General features: G+C 43.8%; 1 protein-coding gene across 1 annotated transcript in view; it reads left to right on the forward strand.

The window, feature by feature from the left end:
- The window catches only part of DNAAF9 (dynein axonemal assembly factor 9), a 109,717-nt gene that overhangs the window by 40,553 nt on the left and 42,714 nt on the right, over positions 1-26,450 (forward strand). Inside the window, exons 9-20 of the mRNA XM_087874808.1 lie at positions 315-370; positions 2,576-2,711; positions 3,484-3,565; positions 4,362-4,398; positions 5,893-5,980; positions 9,214-9,290; positions 11,449-11,493; positions 15,260-15,305; positions 16,417-16,528; positions 20,015-20,085; positions 22,173-22,223; positions 25,381-25,468. Of these exons, the coding sequence (XP_087730934.1) occupies positions 315-370; positions 2,576-2,711; positions 3,484-3,565; positions 4,362-4,398; positions 5,893-5,980; positions 9,214-9,290; positions 11,449-11,493; positions 15,260-15,305; positions 16,417-16,528; positions 20,015-20,085; positions 22,173-22,223; positions 25,381-25,468 (889 nt within the window). The remainder of the gene's footprint in view (positions 1-314; positions 371-2,575; positions 2,712-3,483; positions 3,566-4,361; positions 4,399-5,892; positions 5,981-9,213; positions 9,291-11,448; positions 11,494-15,259; positions 15,306-16,416; positions 16,529-20,014; positions 20,086-22,172; positions 22,224-25,380; positions 25,469-26,450) is intronic.

A 26,450-nucleotide genomic window follows, 5' to 3' on the forward strand; every position in this document is an offset into this window, starting at 1 on the left:
ATCAAATCTTAATATTTCTATTCTTATTTCTTAATATTTCTATTCTTATTTCTTAATATTTCTATTCTTATTTCTAGAAACAGTATCTTCTTTCGCCTTCAAACTCTATTTTTTCCATTTTTAATCATATATATTCTCTTGTAATATTTAATAATTCGTTCTTTATCCTGATATATTTAAACATATTATCCGTAATAGTTTATAGAGCAGCACTATCCTCATCCATCTTCGGCAAGATGTTTTTTAACGGCAGCGTAGAGATTATTTCACTTCCCTATTTATTTTAATGATAATGTTTTTTTTTTCCTCTGCAGCCATTCCGAAGTTACTTCAGCCACGGTCTGATTTCAAGCCATATAACAGATAACAGGTAATTCCTTCTTTCTGTAACTTCCTTGCTGTGCAGGGGTCACATCAACACACAAATAAAATTTCTGTTTTGTCCTCTAATAATAATAATAATAAAAAAGAGAGCTATAACTTCAGAGGGGATGTTTGCACCTCGAGCCTTTGAAAACCTTCTTCTTCTTCCTCCATCAAATAGCTGAAGGAAAAATACTATAAAATGTCAGATTTATGGCCATCATTTCGAAATCTCATCATGTATCCTCAAGGATAAACTTCTACCTTCCTATCCGGCAACGTTTCAGAATTGGCAATCCAGATGTTACCTTGGAAATTGATGTATAAGCAGGAGGGGAGATTGGTTATTATTTTGTCTGATTGCAGCTTTTCGGGGGGGTCTTTGGCACAAAAGTGGGGGGGTCTTTGCGTCACTTCTTAGCCAATCCTTTTTATGGGAAGGCTTGGGGAATTAAACCTGGGGTGAGTGTTTTTCTGTACTTAAATCAGAATTTCTGTTCCCTGAGAAAAACCACTGAATATGCTTGCTGTGTGTTAAAAATGCTTCCGTTGGCTTCCTGCTTATTCACTCCGAATAGTGACCTCATAATACAGGTAGTTCTCGACTTAACAACAGTTCACTCAGTGACCGTTTGAAGTCACTAAACCAGTGTTTCTCAACCTTGGTAGCTTGAAGATGGGTGGACTTCAACTCCCAGAATCCCCCAGCCAGCGCTACCAAGGTTGAAAAACGCTCCTCTAAACTTTCACATCAGTGAAAAAAGTGACTTATGACCCTTTTGCACACTCACGACCCACTGCAGCGTCCCCAGGGTCACGTGATCAAAATTCAGACAGTTGGCAACTCACTCACCTTTATGACGGTTGTGTTGTGACCCAGGCTCACTTAGTCATTACAAGACACAATTAGTCTTAAACAAACCTATTTTATTATAACAGCTGGGAATTATTTCATTCCCAGCTTAGTCCAAATTAATTCCAAAACAAGTCCTTCAGAAAAAGTCCTTCGGGCTTATCACAAAAGTTTATCTTCTTTGGCACCCTGCCAAAGGCCTTTCTTGGCAAAGCCCCATGAAGTTCAGAAATGAGAGATGCCGACTGGAAACAGATTTAGCAACGTTGCTTTCCTACCAAGAGCCCAAGAGCCTTTGCTCTTCTTTTAAGTCTTATGGGAGGGACCAATCATCTCCTGGCCTTACTCCCGAGTCGTCCCTTTTGTTTTAACTGTCCTTGTCTTCTGGCAGCTCTGAGCATGCGCGCACTAGGAACAGGCTCCTCCTATTCCTCTGCCTTTCTGATGTCCGACTCTGGAGGCTCCGGAGTCCGCGCATTGCTCCCAGATGGCCCTGGCCCCATCTCTGCCTCTGACGCAGAGCCCTCGTCCGGGCATTTCCCTGTCTCCAGGACTGGCCTATGTTCCTCCCCAGCTTCCTCACTCTCCGACTCCGCTACTAGCTCCGTGGGCTGCTGGCGGACTACAACAGGTTGCAGTGTCCCGAGGGGGGTCATGTGATTCCCTTTTGCTACCTTCTGGTGACCAAAGCCCATGGGAGAAACCAGGTTCTCTTAACAACCGAGTTACTAACTTATCAACTGCAGTGATTCACTTAACAGCGGTGGTAAGAAATGTCGTGAAATGGGGCAAAACTCACTTAACTAATACCAATGGAAATTTTGGACTCAATTGTGGTTGTAAATCGAGGACTACTTGTATTGCAGCCAGCAAAGTTTGGTTTCGCTGATCATTAAAGCAGCCACATCTCTTAAGATCATTAAAGCCGCTGCATCTTTTTCAAGGCCTGCAGATGTTGTCCATGGATGTATAGCCCATAATTCCCCCATGTTCACCAGAGATCACCTTTTCCGAACAGCAATTTTTTATTAAAAGTCCCAAATTTTCTTGGGTTGCTGCTTATTCCAACGGAAAGGCAGAGGGGATGGAGCGATGGAGAAGCAGTTCAGTTCTCTTATCGCCTCTGTCCCCTTCTGTTGACATAAGCAGCAACCCAAGAAAATGTGGGACTTTTAATAAAATAAAAATTTAAAACATTGCTACTCGGAAAAAGGTGTAATCCAACTCCTCCCAATTTCTCCTGCTGCAGTATTGCTCTTTTAAATCTCTTTTTTCTTTACCCGTTTTGAAACGTGGCCTGTTTCTTAGTGCTTTGACTTCCAATAGAAGGGAAGTGTGTCATTTGCTCTTTGTGATCAGCCCCACCAGGCAGCCGTTTGCACTTTTTGGCACCCACTCGTCCAGAGAAAACCTGAATTCGGGCAATTTCAGCTTCCCCTCGGAAGGGCACCTGCTTCGCAATACGGGCCTGGCTGGCAGCATCGCCAAACACATGGTAAGCCCCTGGCATGGAAGTTTCAGATGCGCTGGGGTCAAGGCATTGCGCCTTGCTGCCTGGGGAATTCTGGGAGTTGAAGTTCACTCATCTTCAAGCTGTCAAGCTTCGCCAACAGAGGAATAGGAGTCATTCCTGCGTGGGGAAACTAGGAGCAGGAAGATGGGTTATATCTGTTTTCCAGCTTGTGTTCTTTGTAAAAATAATGTGGAAAATAGATAGATGTGGAAAATGGATGGATGGATGGATGAATGGATGGATGAGTAGATGGATGGATGAGTAGATGGATGGATGGATGGATGGATGAGTAGATGGATGGATGGATGAGTAGATGGATGGGTGGATGAGTAGTTAGATAAGATAAACAATATATAAATTAGATGGAAGATGGATGGATGGATGGATGGATGAGTAGATGGATGGATGGATGGATGGATGGATGGATGAGTAGATGGATGGATGGATGAGTAGATGGACAGATTAGTGGATAAATGGATAAGATAGACGATATATAGATTAGATGGAAGATAGGTAGGTAGATAGGTAGATAGGTACATAGGTAGATGGGTGGATGGATGGATGGATGAGTAGATGGATGGATGGATGAGTAGATGGATGGATGGATGAGTAGATAGATAGATAATAGACAAGATGATATATAAAGATTAGATGGATAATCGATCGATCGATCGATAGATGGGTTGATGGATGGATGGATGGATGGACGTGGAGGCCCTAATTGACCAGTCCATTTTGTGTTTACCAACAACAGGTGGTGCAGTGTGTCTCCCCCAAGGGACCCCTGGCTTGTTCCAGGACCTATTTCTTCGGCGCCACTCACACTCCTTACCTCGGTAAGTCCAGCCGCTGATCCAGGATTTCTCCCCTGCCTGTTTCCTGAATGATCGCCATACTAGGCAGTCCTTCAAAAATGCCCACCCTGTCACAGCACTGTCGGGCAAAATGCAAACCAGGAGAACTGACAGCAACCCCCTCTTGTCTTCTCTGACCCCCCCCCCCCCGGTCCCCTTCCTTCCAGATGCCTCTAGAAGCAGCTAATAAACCTCTCCTCAAAGCTCAGCGTGAAAAATCCCAATTTCAAAATGCTAAAAAGGAAGTCCTTGACTTACAACCTCAATTGAGCCCAACATTGATGTCGCTAAGTGAGACACATGTTACCTGAGCTTTGCCCCATTTTACGACCTTCCTTGCCACAGCCGTTAAGGGAATCACTGCCGCTGTTCAGGTAGTAACACGGTCCTTAAGTGGATCTGGTTTTCCCATTGGCTTGGCTTGTCAGGAGGTCGCAAAAGGGGATCATGTGAACCTAGGACACTGCGACTGTCATAAATATGAGTCAGTTGCGAAGCATCCGAATGTAAATCGCATGATCCTGGGATGCTGCCACGGTCGTTAAGTGTGAAAAAACAGTCGTAAGTCACTTTTTCCAGTGCTGCTATAATTTTGGAACAGTCACTAAATGAAGTAAGTCGAGGACTAACTACCCTCTACATCCCACGTTCAAAATGCTAAAAGTGGATCGGAAAAATTTTAAGTGCATTTCAAGGATTATATATAAAAAGATGCAAAATAACAATTTAAGGGTGGAAGAGAGCGAAATAACTTGTGTTTCTCTATTTGCGTAAAAAGGGAGTGGCGATGGATTGGAAAAGAAAACAGAAGAAGTGTAAGTTTTTTCAAAATATCCTTTTATAATAATTCCATGGTCCTTTTCTAAGCACCTGAGCAGAACAACCGATAATGCATGCCAGTTGTGATTGTACACTGTACACAATTGCAATTTGAACGCTTTTTTTAAAAATATCCCACTCCAGAGGCTTTGATTTACATCTAAAATCAGAGTTTTCCCAATAGAGCTTGTTGATTTATATCAGCTTCTTCGCTTTTTTTTTTTTTTTACTTTACTAATGGCAGCTAGTTTACCAAGATTTGCCTTGTGTTCAAGGTCTTTTTTTAAATATAAATTTGATTGAAGATAAAAAGGACTACAAATATGAGAAACTGAAATGAAGAGAATAAAGAATAGTGAATAAGAAAGAAAATAGAAATAGGAACAAGGGGGAAAGGAAAGGAAAAGAAGGGAAGGGAAGAAAGGGAAGGGAAGGGAAGAAAGGGAGGAAAGGAAAGGAAAGGAAGAAAGGATGGGAAGAAAAGAAAGGAAGAAAAGGATGGGAAGAAAAGAAAGGGAAGGGAAAGGAAGAAAGGGATGTGAAGGAAAGAAAGATGGGAAAGGAAGAAAGGGATGGGAAGGGAAGAAAGGGAGGAAAGGAAAGGAAAGGAAGAAAGGATGGGAAGAAAAGAAAGGAAGAAAAGGATGGGAAGAAAAGAAAGGGAAGGGAAAGGAAGAAAGGGATGTGAAGGAAAGAAAGATGGGAAAGGAAGAACGGGATGGGAAGGGAAGAAAGGGATGGGAAGGGAAGAAAGGGATGTGAAGGAAAGAAAGATGGGAAAGGAAGAAAGGGATGGGAAGGGAAGAAAGGAAAGGAAAGGAAGAAAGGATGGGAAGAAAAGAAAGGAAGAAAGGGATGGGAAGAAAAGAAAGGGAAGGGAAAGGAAGAAAGGGATGTGAAGGAAAGAAAGATGGGAAAGGAAGAAAGGGATGGGAAGGGAAGAAAGGAAAGGAAAGGAAGAAAGGATGGGAAGAAAAGAAAGGAAGAAAGGGATGGGAAGAAAAGAAAGGGAAGGGAAAGGAAGAAAGGGATGGGAAGGAAAGAAAGATGGGAAAGGAAGAAAGGGATGGGAAGGGAAGAAAGGGAAGGGAAAGGAAAGGAAGAAAAGAAAGGGAAGGGAAGGGAAGGGAAAGGAAGAAAGGGATGGGAAGGGAAGAAAGGAAATGGAAGGGAAGGGAAGGGTAGGGGAAAAAGGGAAGGGAAGGCTTCCAAACTTTCTGATGGCAATTATAATTATATTTATATTTTATCTACTTTACCTCTCCAAAGTTACATCAATTTCCTTCTTTCTACAAACTTCACCTTTCTAATCTTGAAATCCATAAATGACAACGATTATCTGTTCTTCCTTCAAGGTCTTTTCTTTAAAAAATAAAACAAAAAACTATCATTGTGTGACTCTGTCCTGTAAAGGAATTTTGGATTGTGTGAAGTTAAAAATCTTAATGAATCTTCATCATTCATATTGCATTTCTTTTTTTCTTTTTAAGCAAACTCTTATCTCAGATCTATTTTGCTGTGGTGGAGGCTGTCCTGGCTGGTATAGACACTTTCTCCAAAACGTCGCACGTTACAAAGGTACGTACTTCCTTCCTCAACTTAACAACCAATCACTTAGTGACCATTCAAAGTTACAACGGCCCCTGAAAAAAGTGACTTAGGACCGTTTTTCACTCTTAACGACCATTTCAGCGTTCTCATGGTCGTGTGATTCAAAATTTCACATGCTTGGCAATTAGCTTGTATTTATGACCAATGCAGTGTCTCAGGGTCACGTGATCCCCTTTTGCGACCTTCTGGCAAGTATAGTTGCACTTAACAATGGCATGATTCACTTAGAGACGGCACTGATTTACTTAACAATCGTGGCCAAAAAAAAGGTGGTAAAATCAGGCCTGATTCACTTAACAACCATCTAGCTTAACAAAAGAAATTCCCTCTCCCAAATGTGGTCATAAGTCAAGGACTACCTGAATTATACAACCTCCTTCATGCCCTTATCTGGTGTGCTTGTGTATAAGAAATTATAATTCTGGATCTAACTTACCATATTTTTCGGACACACTTTTTTCCCCTTCTAAAAAGAGGCTGGAACTTTGGGTGCGTCTTATACTCCGAATGTAGCCCCGCCCACACGCCGGCCCCTACCCTTCGGCCTCCTCCCATCCTTTTCCTGGCTGCAGAGATTGCCACCGACAATGGCTTGTGTTTTTGGGCTTTGTGCGTTGTGTTTTCAGCCTCCAATTGCTGAACGTTTGGCTACCCAGAACAGTTGCTGCCTTCTTTTACCCCTTCCGCGCTTCGCCTGCTTTAGTCACTGGAGCTCCCTCTGAAGATCAGCTGTGCTTTTGAAGCTGTTTTTCAGCCCCAACACGAGCGAAGCGATCTTCCGTGCTTTGCCTGCTTTTCTAATTTCTGCTCCCTCCGATGATCAGCTGTGCTTTAGAAGCTGTTTTTTAGCCCCAACACGAGCGAAGCGATCTTCCGTGCTTTGCCTGCTTTTCTAATTTCTGCTCCCTCCGACGATCAGCTGTGCTTTAGAAGCTGTTTTTCAGCCCCAACACGAGCGAAGCGATCTTCCGTGCTTTGCCTGTTTTTCTAATTTCTGCTCCCTCCGACGATTAGCTGTGCTTTAGAAGCTGTTTTTCAGCCCCAACACGAGCGAAGCGATCTTCCGTGCTTTGCCTGCTTTTCTAATTGCTGCTCCCTCTGACGATCACCTGTGCTTTAGAAGCTGTTTTTTAGCCTCAACCAGCCCCAACCTCAAAACCAGCGAGCGAACTAATGTGCTGAAGCTGACCAGGCTAAGGACTAGCACAGAGGTCTGCAACCTTAAACACTCAAAGAGCCATTTGGACCCGTTTCCTACAGAAAAAAAAACACCGGGAGCCACAAAACCCTTCCGGTGCCTGACTATTTCTTGAGCTAGCGTATGTAGTTGAATTAAACATTCTTGTTTTCTTCTGAAACTTTTCTTTTCTTGGATTTATCCATGGTTGGCCTACCCGGGGTTGAAAAACTCAACAAATCACGTGTCGGTGGGTGTCGCACATTGGCGGTTGTGACGCATATTTTGAGTGACGGAGCTGCAGCAGAGGGGTGAAAGAGCCACAGGTTGCTGACCCCTGGACTAGCCAGATGAATACAGGCAGAATCCCACCCCCCTCTATTTTCCTCCCCAAAAACTAAGGTGCATTTTATATTCTGAAAAATACAGTGTTTATTCATTGAAGCCAAGATCTCTGGATCTCCCTCGTTCAGCTTTACACTGTGTTGCCAACCACGGCCACAGGTTGCCCTATTCTCTCTTCAGCGTGTACAGTTAGTCCTCGACTTACGACCACAATTGAGCCCCAAATTTCCATTGCTGAGGAAAGACAGTTGCTCAGCAAGCGCTGCCCCGTTTCGCGACTTTTCTCGCCACAGTGGTTCAGTAAATCCCTGCCGTTCTTAACCCAGTCACAGGGTTGTTAAGCGGATCAGGCTCCCCCACTTTATTTATTTATTTATTTATTTATTTATTTATTTATTTATTTATTTATTTATTTATTTATTTATTTATTTATTTATTTATTTATTTATTTATTTATTTATTTATTTATTTATTTATTTATTTATTTATTTATTGGTTCGATTTATATGCCGCCCTTCTCCGGAGACTCAGGGCAGCTTACAATGTGTTAAGCAATAGCCTTCATACTTTTGTATATACCTGCTTAGTAGGGCTTTCGGCCCCCTCCTCCAAGCGGTGTTCTTTTTTATAGAAAGTCAGCTTATTGCCCCCACCATCCGGGTCCTCATTTTACCTACCTCGAAAGGATGGAAGGCTGAGTCAACCTTGAGCCTGGTGAGATTCGAACTCGCAGTAATTGCAGGCAGCTATCTATAAATAGATAGATAGATAGATATAGATATAGATAAATTGATAAAGATAGATAAATAGATGAGATAGATAAATAGATGAAAGATAGCTAGACGGATGGATGGATGGATGGATGGATGGATGGATGGATGGATAGATAGATAGATAGAGATGAGATAGGTAGGTAGGTAGGTAGATAGATAAATAGGATGGATGGATGGATGGACAGACGGACAGACAGATAGATAGATGGATAGAGATAGATGGATGGATGGATGGATGGATGGATGGATGGATGGATGGATGGATAGATAGATAGGATGGATGGAGATATATTATATATATATATAATTTATTTATTGGTTCGATTAATATGCCGCCCTTCTCCGGAGACTCAGAGCGGCTTACAATGCGTTAAGCAATAGCCTTCATACTTTTGTATATACCTGCTTAGTAGGGCTTTCGGCCCCCCCCACAAGCGGTGTTCTTTTTTTTTTTAATACAAAGTCAGCTTATTGCCCCCACAATCCGGGTCCTCATTTTTCCTACCTCGAAAGGACGGAAGACTGAGTCAACCTTGAGCCTGGTGAGATTCGAACTCGCAGTCATTGCAGGCAGCTGGCAGCTAAGTGCTACTTTAACAGCAGTTTTTAGTCCGCTGCGCCACCAAGGCTTCTTGCTTTGCGTGTCAGAAGGTCGCCAAAGGGAATCGCGTGACCTCCGGGACACCGCAACCGTCATAAATACGAGTCGGTGGCCAAACGTCTGAATTTCGATCATCTGTGTGAAAAATGGTCACTTTTTTTCAGTGCCGTTGTAACTTCGAACGGTCAATAAAGGAACGGTCATAAGTCAAGGACTAGCATTATTTATCCTTGGTTTTAAAAATTAAGAATATGGTTGATCGCATTTGATTGTTTCTCCCCCACCCCATCCTTTCTCTTGACAGGCGAAAGAAGTAGCGGAGAAAGTCTTTTTCAATATGCTTGAGGCCTTTCAACTGTCATGCTTTAAAACTCCGCTACGGTACGTCTCTCTCTCTCTCTCTCTCTCTCTCTCTCTCTCTCTCTCTCTCTCTCTCTCTCTCTCTCGCTCTCTCTCTTTCGTTGTTTTAAGCCAGGGGTGTCCAACTCAATTTCATTGTGGGCCGCATCAGGGTTGTGTTTGACCTCGGGGGCTGGGGGGGCGGGGCATGGCCAGGGTGGGTGTGGCCAGCTCGACGTCACTCATCGAGGCTCTGTTTTGAGCCGCGAAGGCCCCTTGCAGCCCTCTGCCAGCAAAAACAGAACTCGGGGAGGCCGCGCGTGGCCCTCCCGGATTCCGTTTTTATCCACGATGGCCTCCTGAAACCAGTGGTGGGTTTCAAATTTTTTTTACGACTGGTTCTGTGGGTGTGGCATGGCTTGGTCGGCGTGGCTTGGTGGGCGTGGCTGGAGAAGGATACTGTAAAATCTCCATTCCAACCCCACTCCAGGGAAAGGATACTGCAAAATCTCCATTCCCTCCCCACTCCAGGGAAAGGATACTGTAAAATCTCCATTCCCTCCCCACTCCAGGGGAAGGATACTGTAAAATCCCCATTCCCTCCCCACTCCAGGGGAAGGATACTGTAAAATCCCCATTTCCTCCCCACTCCAGGGGAAGGATATTGCAAAATCCCCATTCCGTCCCTACTCCAGGGGAAGGATATTGCAAAATCTCCATTCCCACCCCACTCCAGGGGAAGGATATTGCAAAATCTCCATTCCCACCCCACTCCAGGGGAAGGATATTGCAAAATCTCCATTCCCACCCCACTCCAGGGGAAGGATACTGTAAAATCCCCATTTCCTCCCGATCCGCTGGGACTCGGGAGGCAGAGAATAGATGGGGGCGGGGCCAGTCATAATTTTTACTACCGGTTCTCCGAACTACTCAAGATTTCCACTACTGGTTCTCCAGAACTGGTCAGAACCTGGTGAGACCCTCCTCTGCCTGCAACCCTCCACCAGCAAAAAATAGATCTCAGGGTGGCCGCGTGGACCAGATCTAAGCACCTTGCGGTCCTTGAGTTTGACACCCCTGTTCTACGTATTTTTATTCAAACTGGGATTGTATAACGGATCGTTTCACGTGGGGCTGATTTTTGAAAACACGGAATGACTCTCCCTTAGTTCTTAGAGGCTTAGAAGATTTAAAATTAAACTTTATTGTCACTTTGAATGCACCCTAATCGGCATACATTAAAATGAAATTTCGTTGGAAGTCCCGCTCTCAATGTACCCTACGTAAACATGACAAAATAAATAAATAAATACAAAATTATGCATATACCCCCATTTGCATTCTCTACACTCCAGGTAGTCCTCAGCTTACGGCCGTTTGTTTAGTGGCCACTTGACGTTACAAAGTTAGCGAAAACAGTGATTTAGGATTGCTTTTCACACTTACAACCTTAGCAGCATTCTCCCGTGATCATGTGATCAAAATTTAAACGCTTGGCAACTGGCATGTATTTGTGACGGTTGCAGTTTCTCGAGGTCACGCCATCCCGTCTTACGACCTTATGACGGGCAGGATCAATAGGGTGATTCCTGATTCTTTTAACGGCCATGTGACTAACTTAACTGCAAGGATTCCTTTAAAAATTGCGGCAAGGAACGTTGCAAAACTCACTGAGTAGCTGCTCCACTTAGCGACACAAATTTTGGCCTCAATTGTTCCTCAGATTGGCCTGTACAACATGACGTTTAGCGTAACCGGAGAATCTGGTTAACTTCAGCGTTTCATTTAAATAGTAAATAAAATAAGAGCCTTGGTGGCGCAGCAGACTAAAGTGCTGTTAAGTAGCACCAGCTGCCTGCAATTACTGCAAGTTCAAATCTCTCCAGGCTCAAGGTTGACTCAGCCTTCCATCCTTCCGAGGTAGGTAAAATGAGGACCCGGATTGTGGGGGCAATAAGCTGACTTTGTATAAAAAAAGAACACCGCTTGGGGGGGCCGAAAGCCCAACTAAACAGGTATATACAAAAGTATGAAGGCTCTTGCTTAACGCATTGTAAGCCGCCCTGAGTCTCCGGAGAAGGGTGGCATATATAAATCGAATGAATGAATGAATGAATGAATGAAAATGAATGAATGAATGAATGAATGAATAAATTTATCTTCCTCTTTTTTTAAAAAAAAAAAAAACTCTTTCGTACAGCACCAAGATAGATTTCTGGATTCAAGCTGTGAACAACCATGGGAGGTGAGCAATTTCCTTCTCTTGAGAAGACAATCCTTTTGCTTTGACGTTTGATTGACGTGATGGCCTCTGGCTGTGTTTCTTGCTGTTATGATTATTAGATTTTTATCTCTCCGGTTTTATATATCTTAAACTTACCTGCCTCCTCTTTTTCCCCACGGCAACAACTCCCTGAGGTGGGTTGGGCTCAGAAAGAGGAACCAGCATAGCTTTCGTACCTAAGGCAGGACTAGAACTCACCATCTCCTGGTAATTGGCCCATTGTCACCCAGCTGGCTTTCATGCCCAAGGCAGGACTAGAACTCCCCGTCTCCTGGTGATTGGCTCATAGTCACCCAACTGGCTTTCATGCCTAAGGCAGGACTAGAATTCACCATCTCCTGGTAATTGGCCCATTGTCACCCAGCTGGCTTTCATGCCCAAGGCAGGACTAGAACTCCCCGTCTCCTGGTGATTGGCTCATAGTCACCCAACTGGCTTTCATGCCTAAGGCAGGACTAGAATTCACCATCTCCTGGTAATTGGCCCAAAGTCACCCAACTGGCTTTCATACCCAAGGCAGAACTAGAATTCATAATCTCCCGGTTTCTAGGCCCGCATCTCAGCCACTAGACCAAACCGGCTTTCGCAGAAACAAGAGAATAATACACTGTTTAAATTCCAGCGTAATTATGCTGAACCGTTATAGAAATTTCAAAATAAGGATGGCTTAATCGAAAATGAAGGCATCACAAATAACATTTTATTTTCCTGCATAATCTGGCCGTTTGCCAACCCGGATCCTCGAGAGGCAAAAAGCCAACAGCCAGTGAGGCAGGCGGAGTTTTGCTGGGCTCCCATTCCAGTATAAGATAATATTTAATATTCTCTCCACGAAGATCCAGATCGCTGGAGGCCACGTTGTACCATCTCTTTCGGCTGCTTGTGCCGATTTGGGGAGGGGGGGCAGCATTTTTGACCCTGGCCGCCTCTCATTTGAACGGAGCACCTTGCCAATAACACCTGTTGCGTTCCATAATGCATGAGGGAAGACAAAAGAGCCCAGGAAAGAAAGAGCTGGGAGGGAAAGACACACAGAATGAAGAGATGGAAGCTGTGTCAGTTGGAAGCTTGTCTTGTGGGCTGAGAACCCACAACAGCCCTTTAAGGTAGTGCAGATCCAGAAAGCACCTCTCGTGGTCAGGGGTGGGATTGAAAAATTTTAGCAACCAGTTCTCTGCCTGGTTGCTGGGGGGGGGCGTGGCCATGGGGGCGTGGCCTAGTCTGGAGGCTTTCCTCAAGCCTCCGGGAGGGTGAAAACGGCCTCCCCCGGGCTCCGGAGGCCAGAAACGCGGCGCCATTTCCGGATTTCCGGGACTTCCGGTAGGCCCGTTTTTCACCTCCGTGTGGGCCCTGCACTTACATCCGGTTTACCTGAACCAGCTGAATCCCATTCCTGCTTGTGGTCTGTGGGAATGAGAATGACCTTGGGGGGGGACAGAAGGGAGAGCTGCAGACCCAGGCGAATGCCACGAAAAAGGGTTAGGGTTCCCAACCCACAGAAAGAAAAAGAGAAGTGGGGAAGCATCAGAAAGGACCCTTCCTAGTTTTCTGGAAAGCAAAAAACGGGAGACGGTGAGTTCTAGTCCCGCCTTAGGCGTGAAAGCCAATTGGGTGATTTTGGGTCAATCACCAGGGGATGGTGAGTCCTAGTCCCGCCTTTGGCATGAAAACTAGGTAATTCAGACCAATCACCAGGAGATGGAGAGTTCTAGTTCCCCCATAGGCATGATAGCTAGTTGGATGACTTTGGGCCAATGATCAGGAGACGATGAGTTCTAGTCCCGCTTTAGGCATCATAGACAGCTGGGTGACTTTGGGACAATCACCAGGAGACAGTGAGTTCTAGTCCCACCTTAGTCATTAAAGTTGATTGAGTGATTTGAGACCGGTCTCTTCCTCTCAGCCCAACACACCTCACAGGGTTGTTGTTGTGTGGAAAATATGTGTAGGAAGATGGGTTGGATATGTTCACCGCCTTGAGTTATTTGTAAAAATAATAATGACGATGATGGGATACAAATCAATAAATAAAAATAAAGGAGAACAATGTTTTCAGACTGAACAAGATTTTGTGACCGTAACCTCACAATAAAGGTGGAGTTAATACTTACACTTGGTGCTTCTTGCCTGGACAAACTCAAAGGACCGATAGCAAATCCATAAGAAGACCAAAATTAGATTTTAAAGGCAGTTCTCAATTTACAACCATTCGTTTAGTGACCGTTGAAAGTTACCGTAGTCTCCCAGAGAAAATTAGTAAAGAAAATACCTATTTGATTATACATGTAATAACAGCTGCAAGGATTGTTTATGCACAAAACTGGAAAGCAGAGAAAATACTGCTTTGGAAGGAGAAGTAATTAAAAAAAATTTAGATTGTGCAGAAATGAATAGATTTAACTTTGATGTTTAAAGAAAGAGAGGATTCAGAATACTTTTTAAGATATGGAATCAATTTTACCATTGGTTAGAGAAGAGATACAAATAAGTAAATTAATAGTTATGTATAAAAATGCTACAATTAGAATATTGTGAAGAATTGTGTAATGGACTTGGCGAGAATGAAGATCGAAGAAACAACAAAAAGAAATTTTGGAGACAACACTGAGATGTCGCATGGAAGGAATGACTGATTTATGAAATGTTTGTTTGTCTAAAAAATAAAAAACTTTTTTTTTAAAAAAGAAAGAAAGACAGTAGCACTGAAAAAATGACTTACGACCTCTCCTTGCCCTTAGGACTATCGCAGCATCCTACAAATCCACATTATCAAAATTTGGGCACTTGGCAACTGGCATGGACTTAACGACAGTTGCAACATCCCAGGGTGATTTGATCGCCATTTGGCAGGAGTCTTTATTAAAGTAGCTTTTGCCAAAAATATACAGTAGTGGGGAAAATTGTGGAAACCTTTTGAGAAAAGTGTATTTTCTAAAACTAGCTTAATAACCACTTTTTTTTTGGAGCAATACCATAAAGTTATATATCAATGGAAAGATAATTTAATCAAGAATGTAATGCAATAACTTTTATGAAGGATTTGCTATTAGAATAGCAGTTACAGTATAAAGAAGAAAAGTGAAACATATAGAAAAAACGAGATACACAAAAATGATCACCATAGAAAAAATGAAGTATACAAAAATTATCCTCATGTCAGTGAATACTTAGTTGGGTAACCTTTAGCATGAATTACAGCTTTACAACGTCTTCCCATGGAGTGAACCAAGTCTTTTAGTTCTGCAGCTGTTCTAATGTGAAACCAAGATTGAAGGATGGCTTCTGTTAACTGGGTTTTATTGCTGGGTTGCTTCTGACTAACAAATTTCTTTAGTCGGCTCCATAGATTTTCCATTGGGTGAAGGTCTGGGCTCTTCTCAGGCCATTCCAGCAGTGGAATAGGATTATCGTGAAACTCCAAAAAAGAAAAAAAAAAGTGGTGTTATTAGCCATCAAACCTCAAAAATACACTTTTCCCAAAAGGTTTCCACAATTTTGGCCGCTATTGTAACTACTCACTGTCACTTCTTAGACAAAGCGAGTCTTTTGGGGTGATGAAGAATTCATTCTCTGTAAGGAAATTTGAAGAAAAATATTCTCTTTTCCAATGCTGAAGGATTTTTTTTCCCTTTATTTCTTCCCAACTGATGCTATCGGAGTTGAATGTTTGAGACGGGCCACGCGCTGCAACAAAAGCCTCCTAAAATCTTATTTTTCCTCCCTACAGAATTATTCCAGTGGATAACAAGGACAGCCTGTACTTGGTTAAAACGGTGAGTATTTTTCTCCGTGCTGCAGAATTACTTACATTGGAGTAAGCCGAGAGAGGACACTTTGCATTAGAACAGGGGTCCCCAAACTTGGCAGCTTTAAGACTCGTGGACTTCAACTCCCAGAATTCTCCAGCCAGTTGGCTGGAGAATTCTGGGAGTTGAAGTCCACGAGTCTTAAAGCTGCCAAGTTTGAAGACCTCATCATTAGAACCTTGGACAATGGCAGAAGCCCAATTCACTTAACAGCCTTGTTACTAAGTTAACCGCTGCAGTGATTCACTTAGCAACGGTGACAAGAAAGGTCGTAAAATGGGGCAAAACTCACTGAACAACTTCCTTGCTCAGCTTAGCAACGAAAATTTTGGTGTTCAATTGTTGTCCTTAAGTTGAGGATTACCTCTATATAAAACCAGCTGAGGTTTTCCTGTGTGTCTTGTGTTTTCATTTTGTGGAAAGGTAGATGCATTTGATAGCAATAGCACTTAGACTTATATACCGCTTTACAGTGCTTTTACAGCCCTCTCTAAGTGGTTTAAAGAGTCAGCCTCTTGCCCCCCAACAATCTGGGTCCTCATTTTACCCACCTCAGAAGGATGGAAGGCTGAGTCAACCTTGAGCCGGTCAGGATCGAACTGCTGGCAGTGGGCAGAGTTTGCCTGCAATACTGCATTCTAAGACTGGGAGGGAGGGAGGGAGGGAGGGAAGGAAGGAAGGAAGGAAGGAAGGAAGGAAGGAAGGAAGGAAGGAAGGAAGGAAGGAAGGAAGGAAAGAAAATAGCAATAGCACTTAGACTTATATGCCACTTTACAGTGCTTTACAGCCTTCTCTAAGCGTACAGTGTCAGAATCTTGCCCCCAACAATCTGGGTCCTTATTTTACCGACCTCTGACCTTCTGACAAGCGAAGTCAGTGGGGAAGCCAGATTCAATTAACAATCAGTGTGACTAATTGTAAGAACTGCAGTCGTTCACTTAACAGCTGTGGCCAATAAGGTCATAAACGGGGGCAAAACTCACTTAGCAACTGTCTCACAGAAAGTTTGGGCTCCGTGGTGGTCGTAGGCCTAGGAGTCCCGTCCGGTTTACAACGCTTTCCTCCTGCTTTGCTACAGGTGACCATGGCTGTGTACGACATCCCTGACCTGCTTGCCGGAAGAGGCTGCCTGGGGTCCGTGGTCTTCTCGGAGTCCTTCCTGACCTCGCAGATTCTTGTCAAGGAAAAAGGTTCTATGGGGAGAAAGAACCCTCTGGGGGGAGGACACCTCTGCGATTTAACTCACATATGCAATTACATAGTTGTTTGTTTTTTTTTAACTTTACCTTACTACTTTAATGGGACGCGGTAGCTCAGTGGCGAAGACGCTGAGCTTGTCGATTGAAAGGGTCGGTAGTTCAGCGGTTCAAATCCCCAGTGCCGCGTAACGGGGTGAGCTCCCATGACTTGTCCCAGCTTCTGCCAACCTAGCAGTTCGAAAGCAGGTAAAAAATGCAAGTAGAAAAATAGGGACCACCTTTGGTGGGAAGCTAACAGTGTTCCGTGCGCCTTTGGCGTTGAGTCATGCCAGCCACATGACCACGGAGACGTCTTCGGACAGCGCTGGCTCTTCGGCTTTGAAACGGAGATGAGCACCGCCCCCTAGAGTCAGGAACGACTAGCATGTATGTGCGAGGGGAACCTTTACTTTTACCTTTACCTTACTACTTTACTTTTATTTAACTTACCTTAACTCAGAGGCTCAATCTTAACTTTAACCTTAATTTAACCTTAGCCTTAACTTAAGCTTAACCTTAACTCAACCTCAACCTCAACCTCAACCTCAACCTTAACTCAACCTCAACCTCAACCTTCTTCTAAATCATCTTCTAAATCAGAGCTGTCCAACCTTGGCAACTTGTGGACTTCCAGCTCCCAGAATTCCCCAGCATGAGCAGCCGTGGAATTCTGGGAGTTGAAGTCCACAAAGTTCTTAAAAAGTTGCCCAGGTTGCAGATCTCTCCTCCGAAAGGTTGCTTTGGTAGAAAGTGAAACGGCCTGCAAAAGCTTGGCCAGAAACCTAAAACGGCCCACTCGGAGCTGCTAACATTTATTTTGTGGTTACTAAGCTCCCTGCTCAAAAGAATCCCGTAGTCAGGAAGGCAGGACTGTTTTTCCGAACACTTTGGAAGTTAAAAATATCTGTTGCAAAGTCATCTCCAACTTGCAAAGAAGAGCTGGTGAGATGCATTTCTGAAGGCAGAATATAGCTTTGGATTTACTGTATATATATCTTTTAAGATTCTCCTCATCTGCTCCTAATTTTGGGGGTGAGCAGATGTGCACCCCTGTCCCCATGCCGCTATGTGAGAGGCATCCTTGGAATGGAATAGAATAGAAATAGAAATATAGAATGGAATGGAATGGAATGGAATGGAATGGAATGGAATGGAATGGAATGGAATGGAATGGAATGGAATGGAATGGAATGGAATGGAATAGAATAGAATAGAATAGAATAGAATTAAGAGCCCTGGTAGTGCAGCAGACTAAAGCACTGTTAAGTAACACCAGCTGCCTGCAATTACTGTAAATTCGAATCTCACCAGGCTCAAGGTTGACTCAGCCTTCCATCCTTTCTAAGGTAGGTTAAATGAGGACCCAGTTTGTGGAGGCAATAAGCTGACTTTGCATAAATATACAAAAGTATGAAGGCTATTGCTTAACGCATTGTAAGCCTCCCTGAGTCTCCGGAGAAGGGCGGCATTTAAATCAAATAAAAAAAAAATTAGAATAGAACAGAACAGAACAGAACAGAATAGAATAGCAGAGTTGGAAGGGACCTTGGAGGTCTTCTAGCCCAACCCCCTGCTCAGGCAGGAAACCCTACATCACTTCAGACAAATGGTTATCCAGCATCTTCTTAAAAATTGGAGCATTCACAACTTCTGGAGGCAAGTTGTTCCACTGATGAATTGTTCTCACTGTCAGGAAATTTCTCCTTAGTTCTAAGTTGCTTCTCTCCTTGATGAGTTTCCACCCATTGATTCTTGTTCTGCTTTCAGAAGGTGCTTTGGAGAATAGCTTGACTCCCTCTTCTTTGGGGCAGCCCCTGAGATACTGGAACCCTGCTATCATGTCTCCCCTAGTCCTGTATATGTATTGCATGCATATCTGGCTGCCTTCTCACTTCCGTGCTAAGAAAGCCATTCTTGCAATGCTCAGAGACAAGGAAATGAAAGAATTCTGTAAACACACCGCTTCCTATGGAGCGACACAGAGGGCAATTGTGTTTTGCCTTTGTGCTGAGGAAGGCTGAGTGACAAAATTAGAACAACAAGAAAAGCAGTCCTAACTTACAGAGCAATGTAAGCACAGTAAGTTTACCAATAGAAGAGAATATTTGTAGCTCAGGGTTGAACTGTGGGGTCCTTGGGACTCTCTGAGCTTAGTGGTTTTCTTGCAGACGTCTCATTACCCAATTAAGTAGCGTCATCAGTGCTAGAAGGGAGTGGGGTTTGTGGAGAGGAGGAGGAAGAAGAGGGCGGTTGTGGGGTCCATGGCACGCTCTGAGCTTGGTGGTTTTCTTGCAGACATCTAATTACCCAACTAGGTAATATCTTCAGTGCTAGAAGGGAGAGACAGAAGAGGAGGAAGAGGAGTGTGGGCCCCTCTGTGCTCTCTGAGCTTAGTGGTTTTCTTGCAGACGTCTCATGACCCAACTAGGCAACAACATCAATGCTAGAAGGGGGCGAGGTTTGCTCTCATTTTACATTCTAGCGGGTTGCCCTGTCAGTTTCGGTGGGAGTGGTCTTTGTAGTTCTTTGACTGGACTGTTGTATACTGTTTGATTGTCTGGGTTGGTTACTATTGGTGTTAATCTCTGTTTATGTGGGTGTGGATTGCTAGCCAGAAAGTGTTGTCGTCTTTGAGCTTTCTGACTGTCTCTTTTGAATGGTGTGTAGATGTTATTTATCTCTGTGTGCCTGTTGATGGCTGATTTGTCTGAGTGCCAGGCTTCCAGGAATTCTCTAGCCTTTATGGATTTAGCTTGGTCTAGGATGCTCACAGTTTCCCAGTTCAACTGCAACCAACCCCCCCCCCATGTAAGCAGAGATTAACAGCTGGATTAATACTGGACCAGCAATCAAATGGTAAACAGTACACTGATCAAAGATCCATTGAGATCACTCCCACTAATACTGACAGAGAAATGATTTGTATATAAATAGAGAACAACCCACACTCCCTTCTAGCACTGATGATGTTACCTAGTTGGGTCATGAAACATCTGCAAGAAAACTACCAAGCTCAGAGAACAGCAAGGACCTCATAGCCCTTTTTCCTCCTCCTCCTCCTCCTCCTCCTCCTCCTCCTTTTTGCAAACCCCACACCCTTCTACCATAATACTGATAGTGTTACCTAGCTGGGTAATGGAATGTCTGCAAGAACACAATCAGGTTCAGAGAGCTCCAAGGACCCCACAGTCCTTTCTCCTCCTCCTCCTCCTCCTCCTCCTCCTCCTCCTCCTCCTCCTCCTCCTCCTCCTCCTCTTTGCAAACCCCACACCCTTCTACCATAGTACTGATAGTGTTACCTAGCTGGGTAATGGAATGTCTGCAAGAACACAGCCAAGCTCGGAGAGCACCAAGGGCCCCACAGTAACTTCTCCTTTCAGAATCACTTTCGGAGAGAATCCAGCAACTCAGCCCCCTTCTCTTTTCACTTCACTGCAGATGGCAGCATCAGCACAGAAACCAGTTACCTCATCCTCACTGCAGCGATCCCGAGATCGGTGTCTTGGCTGGTAAGTAGACTTTGATTCTGCAAAACCTTGGAGGTTTTCCTTCCCCTCCTCCCCGCCACCTTCCTTTGCAAAACGAATCTAGAAAACAGATTACGAAGCTGTTTTTATTCTAAGCCGGTGGAAAGCAAGGAGGAAAGATTGTTCTTTTGTGACGGTTCGCAGGTCGTTGAAAACAAAAGAGGGTGAATTCTCTCTTGGGAGTGTGTTCCTTTGATATTTTTCCCAGGAACTGCGGGTCAGATCAGAGTCAGGAGCCACAGGAAGTGCTGAGGTGGCTACGGGCAGCTGAGGTGGAGAGTTCAGGCGCTAGAAAACACTGCGCCATTATCCCAAATAGGGGCCTTTATTGGTTTAGAAGTGAACTTTATACAAAGAAAATACATAACCATAATTTATAATTTATGTTTAATAAATTATAAACATAATTTATGTTTATTTTATTGATTGATTTCGGTGCCTCTGAGTCAGTCTTGATTCCTTGAGCAGTCCCCGCAGTTTTCGGGGTGAGATTTTGCAATGGTTTGCCATTGCCTCCTTCCTAGGGCTGAGGGAAAGGGACTGGCCCAAAATTATCCATCTGCCTTTCATGCGTAGGGTGGCACTAGAACTCACCTTCTCCTGGTGATTGGCCCAAAATTATATCCACCTGCCTTTCATGCCTAAGGTGGGACTGGAACTCACCGTCACCTGGTGATTGGCCCAAAATTATCCACCTGCCTTTCATGCCTAAGGTGGGACTGGAACTCACCGTCACCTGGTGATTGGCCCAAAATTATCCAGATGCCTTTCATGCCTAAGGTGGGACTGGAACTCACCGTCATCTGGTGATTGGCCCAAAATTATCCACCTGCCTTTCATGCCTAAGGTGGGACTAGAACTCACCGTCTCCTGGTGATTGGCCCAAAATTATCCAGATGTCTTTCATGCCTAAAGTGGGACTAGAACTCACCGTCTCCTGGTGATTGGCCCAAAATTATCCATATGTCTTTCATGCCCAAGGTGGGACTAGAACTCACCGTCTCCTGATGATTGACCCAAAATTATCCACCTGCCTTTCATACCCAAGGTGGGACTAGAACTCACCGTCTCCTGGTGATTGGCCCAAAATTATCCACCTGCCTTTCATGCCTAAGGTGGGACTAGAACTCACCGTCATCTGGTGATTGACCCAAAATTATCCACCTGCCTTTCATACCCAAGGTGGGACTAGAACTCACCGTCTCCTGGTGATTGGCCCAAAATTATCCAGATGTCTTTCATACCCAAGGTGGGACTAGAACTCACGGTCACCTGGTGATTGGCCCAAAATTATCCACCTGCCTTTCATGCCTAAAACGGGACTAGAACTCACCGTCACCTGGTTTCTAGCCTGGTGCCTTTAACTGCTATCCCAAACTGGCTGCACTTTCTATTTATACTGATTGGCAAAAACGTTACATCCTTCCCATAATATCAGAAAAAAACGAGCTCTCTTTGTAGGTTTTACCCATAGATCATTCTATGAGACGTAGAAAGTTTTCAGTTTTCATGGCTGAGGAAATCCGTCCCACGTTTATTAAAATATCAGTATTCCAGGGGGCTTTTATTATTAAAAAAAAAAAAACTCATCAAACGCTTGACAGTCCAGGCAATAAGGCCTGTCCACGCACTAATACTTGGGATTATAATTTATTTACTAGTTTTAAATGGCTGCCTATCTCAGAGACGGGACTCTGAGCGGCTAACAGTATTAAAAGCAATTTTAAAACACCTAACAGTAAAGCGTAAAACCTATAGCCGCCAGAAAAAAATTACGACAGAAACCACCTTCATCCTAACCGAGAAACAGACCCCCATCCCGCACCGAGGCTCCAGAGCTTCAAGCACAACGTAATCCTATTATTAATATTTTTGCATTTCTGCTTTACTGCTGAAGTATTTCAAGCCCTCCCAGTCTTTATCACTTTCTTTTAAGCAGCATTGCGGGGAGATTAAATTGTAAGGTTGCAGAGTGGGAGTTGGAGTATGGAGAATAGAAGACCAGAATATAAATGCAGGATTTTCAATCCCTAAGCCAGAATTGAACCTGTTCTTGGTTTCGGCTCTAGGTTGAAGAGAATGAAGTGAAACTCTCTGAACGGGCGCAGCAAGTCCTGAAGGTTGGTCTTATAAAATTTTTGTGTGTTTTTTTTTTCTCTTCTAGTTTGGCCCTGAGGATTGCTAACTAGATCACTAACCAGCATTCAATGTTGCGAGCTGGTTAGTTTTGCTCCTATATTAGTCTAGTGCAGTGGTGAAATCCAAATTTTTTTACTACCGGTTCTGTGGGCATGGCTTGGTGGGCTTGGAGAAGAATAGTGCAAAATCTCCGTTCCCACCCGATTCCAAGGGAAGGATACTGCAAAATCTCCATTCCCTCCCCAATCTAGGGGAAGGATACTGCAAAATCCCCACTCCCACCGCACTCCTGGATATTGCAAAATCTCCATTTCCACCCCACTCCTGGGGGAAGGATATTGCAAATTCCCCATTCCCACCCCACTCTGGGGCCAGCCAGAGGTGGTATTTGCCGTTTCTCCGAACTACTCAAAATTTCCGCTACCGGTTCTCCAGAACCTGTCAGAACCTGCTGGATTTCACCTCTGGTCTAGTGCTTCTCAACTTTAGGACGGGTGGACTTCAACTCCCAGAATTCTCCAGCTAGCATGGTCAGCTGGGGGATTCTGCGAATTGAAGTCCACACATTTTAAAGTTGCCCCAGGTTGAGAAAAATTGTATTACAGATTGTCCTTGACTTACAACTGGTTGCTTAGTGGCCATTTGAAATTATGAAGGACATCCCCCTCCCCCAAAAAACCCCATACTAATAACCCAGATTCAAAGTTTCGACAGCTTTCCGTCCCTGCTGCAACATGATTGATTGATTACGGCCATTTGTGGCCCCTTCACGTGAGCACAATTTACAGCGGTTTTGCCACTGTAAACCAGTATCGACTTCCAATTTCCGACAAAATCATCCATTGCTGACGACAAATTCAATTAACAACCGCCATGTTCTCTTCATGATTGTGGATTGGCTTAATGACCTCTGCAAAGTAATGTTGTAAAATGAGTCCCGTCAGTGTGATGATCCATTTAACAACCGGCATGATTTACGACTATAATTCCAGGCTCAATTACAGTCATAAGTCGAAGACTATGACTGTAGATATTTAAATATGAGCCCGCAGTGTGCAAAAGAGCGAACACAGTTCTAGGCTGCATCAACAGAGGGATAGAATCAAGATCACGAGAAGTGTTAATACCACTTTATAAGTGGAATCCTGCATCCAGTTAGTTAGTTAGTTAGTTAGTTAAATATATATATACATACATATATACATATACATATACATATACATATACATATACACATACACATACATGCATACATACATACATACATACATATATATATATATATATATATATATATATATATATATATATATATATATACACACACACACACACACACACATATATATATATTTATTTATTTATTTTGTTCTTTTTTTTCCCTAGGTCTATATGTACATTACTGTTTTAGCCAGGGTTTTTCCTACGTAAATCAAGATGTTTGTATAGCCATAGTTAAGTGACATCCCAAATCACTATTTTCTAGGCTTTATCAGACATTTAAGCAACATTATGTTGTCTGCTGCAAGACTTAAGGAAGACTAGAATAGATCTTGCAGCAGACAACATAATGCTGCTTAAATGTTTGATAAAGCCTAGAATATAGTGATTTGGGATGTCACTTAACTATGGCTATACAAACATCTTGATTTACGTAGGAAAAACCCTGGCTAAAACAGTAATGTATGTATGTATGTATGTATGTATATATATTTCTATGCCGCCCACTCTCCGAGGACTCTGGGCGGCTTACACCAAAGACAGTATACTAAATAGCATATTGCCCCCAACAATCGGGGTCCTCATTTTACCCACCTCGGAAGGATGGACGGCTGAGTCAACCTTGAGCCGGTGAGATTTGATCCGCTGATCTGCTGAACTAGCAGTCAGCTGAAGTAGCTGCAGTACTGCACTCTAACCACTGCGCCACCTCGACCTCAGTTTTGGTCGCCACGATGTAAAAAAGACGTGGAGACTCTAGAAAGAGTTTAGAGAAGAGCAACAAAGAGGATTAGGGGGCTGGAGGCTAAAACATACCAAGAATGATTGCTGGAATTGGGTAGGTCTAGTTTGATGAAAAGAAGGACCAGGGGTGACATGATAGCAGTGTTCCAATGCCTAAGGAGCTGCCCCAAAGAAGAGGGGGTCAACCTATTCTCCAAAGCCCCCGAGGGTAGAACAAGAAGCAACGGGTGGAAACTCATCGAGGAGAGAAGCAACCTGGAACTAAGGAGAAATTTCCTGACAGTGAGAACAATTAACCAGTGGAACAGCTTGCCACCAGAAGTTGTGAATTCTCCAACATTGGAGATTTTTAAAAAGAGGCTGGACAACCACTTGGTATAGGGTTTCCTGCCTGAGCAGAGGAGGGCTGGACTAGAAGACCTCCAAGGTCCCTTCCAACTCTGTTACTCTATTCTAGTCTACTCTCTGCATCTCTGCCCCCTTGATACAGATACAGGTCAGCACCATGGACAGCAGCATCCTTGGCCAAAGTCCCACAACGAGACACGAAGGCAGTTTAAAACTCCCCATTTAATGTAGAATCTGCAATATTTCTGAAGTCCTGAGAACATCAACTGCCAATGTCAACCGTCCCGTTGGGATGGACAGCAAAAGAAACTCCTGGGGCATTTTTATTACCAAGAGTAAAACTTCATTGACAGATCCATACAGGCACAGAAGAAGGGAAACCAGTTCCCAGCTTTTGGCACGAAGCGCAGTACAGGGAGTCCTCGGCTTACAACCGTTCATTTAGTGACCGTTCAACGTTACGACGGCTGAACAAAACGGACCTGTTTCTTCACAGTTGCGACCTTCGCAGCCTCCCCATGATCACGGGATCATTCAAAATTCAGACGCTTGGCGACTGGTTCACACTTACGACCGTTGCTGTGTCCCAAGGTCACGGCATCCCCGTTTTGAGACCTCCTGACAAGCAAAGTCAGTTTGGAAGCCAGATTCACTTAACTACCAGGTTACCCACTTGTGATTCACTTAACAACCGTGGCAAGAAAGGCTGTAAAATGAGGACTTAACACATGTCTCACTTAACGACAGAAAATTTTGGGCTCAATTGGGGGCATCGTAAGTCGAGGACAACTTGTATAGTGAAACTCCCTTTTCCCTTTTGTTTAGAAAGAAGAATCTTTCCTGGGATCCCTCCTGACCGGAGGCGATGGAGCGTATATTGTTGCTAGCAATTCCCTCTGTAGACCGGAGGAAGGTAAGCAAGCAAAAAATTTTCTACAGCACCACAATTCAAAGGCAACGTTTTTTTTTTTTTTTCCCTTTTGGATTGGACCTTTCTGAGATCCAGGTTTGTAAGCCAGATGTTGCCAGCTGGAAAGCCATAGCCTTGACAGGACACACCTTTGCTCTCAGTGTGAAGTCTCCCCATTATTAATATTCTGGTTGTCATCATCTCCCTAGTAACCCCAGTTGTTGTATTTTTATTTATCTATTTATTACATTTGTATCCTGCCCATCCCACCATTGAGAAACTCCGGGCGAACAATAAATAGAATAAAAAAGGTAAATCAAGAAAGGTTTGGACAGCTTTTTTTTTTTTAATTTTTTTTTTAATTTGATTTATATGCCGCCCTTCTCCGGAGACTCAGGGAGCTTACAATGCGCTAAGCAATAGCCTTCATATTTTTGTATATTTATACAAAGTCAGCTTATTGCCCCCACAAACTGGGTCCTCAATTTACCTACCTTAGAAAGGATGGAAGGCTGAGTCAACCTTGAGCCTTGGCGAGATTCGAACCGGCAGTAATTGCAGGCAGCTGGTCTTAATAACAGGATGCTTTAGACCACTGTACTACCAAGGCTCTTCTATTTGTCTGGAGTGGTATAGGACAGAGTGTCAGGTTTCGATGTCGTCTCAAATAAATTGCATTTCCAAACAAATAATCTTTGATGAAATCTTTCATTTATTAAGCACGACAACCTGTCCCCGATTATGTCGAAGCCAACTCTGACTTCCTGACCCTAAACCTTCCCTTTCTGTTCCCCAATTCTCTGCGTCTCATTGGCCATCTTCCAAATCACTCTCCCCATATCTACTACTTCAGCTCCCAGGAATGTTCCCCCTCCCATCTCATCTCCTAGGGGATATTATCTTCAGGGAAAATAAGTAGGTGAAAAGTCAAGCGTCCTCTTGCTAGGTGTCCCCTCTTCTCCTCCTTATGTCAGCACTGGAACGA

Source organism: Pantherophis guttatus, chromosome 8, assembly GCF_059756535.1.
Source record: "Pantherophis guttatus breed Tessera chromosome 8, ASM5975653v1, whole genome shotgun sequence".
Classification (NCBI taxonomy): Eukaryota; Metazoa; Chordata; class Lepidosauria; order Squamata; family Colubridae; genus Pantherophis; species Pantherophis guttatus.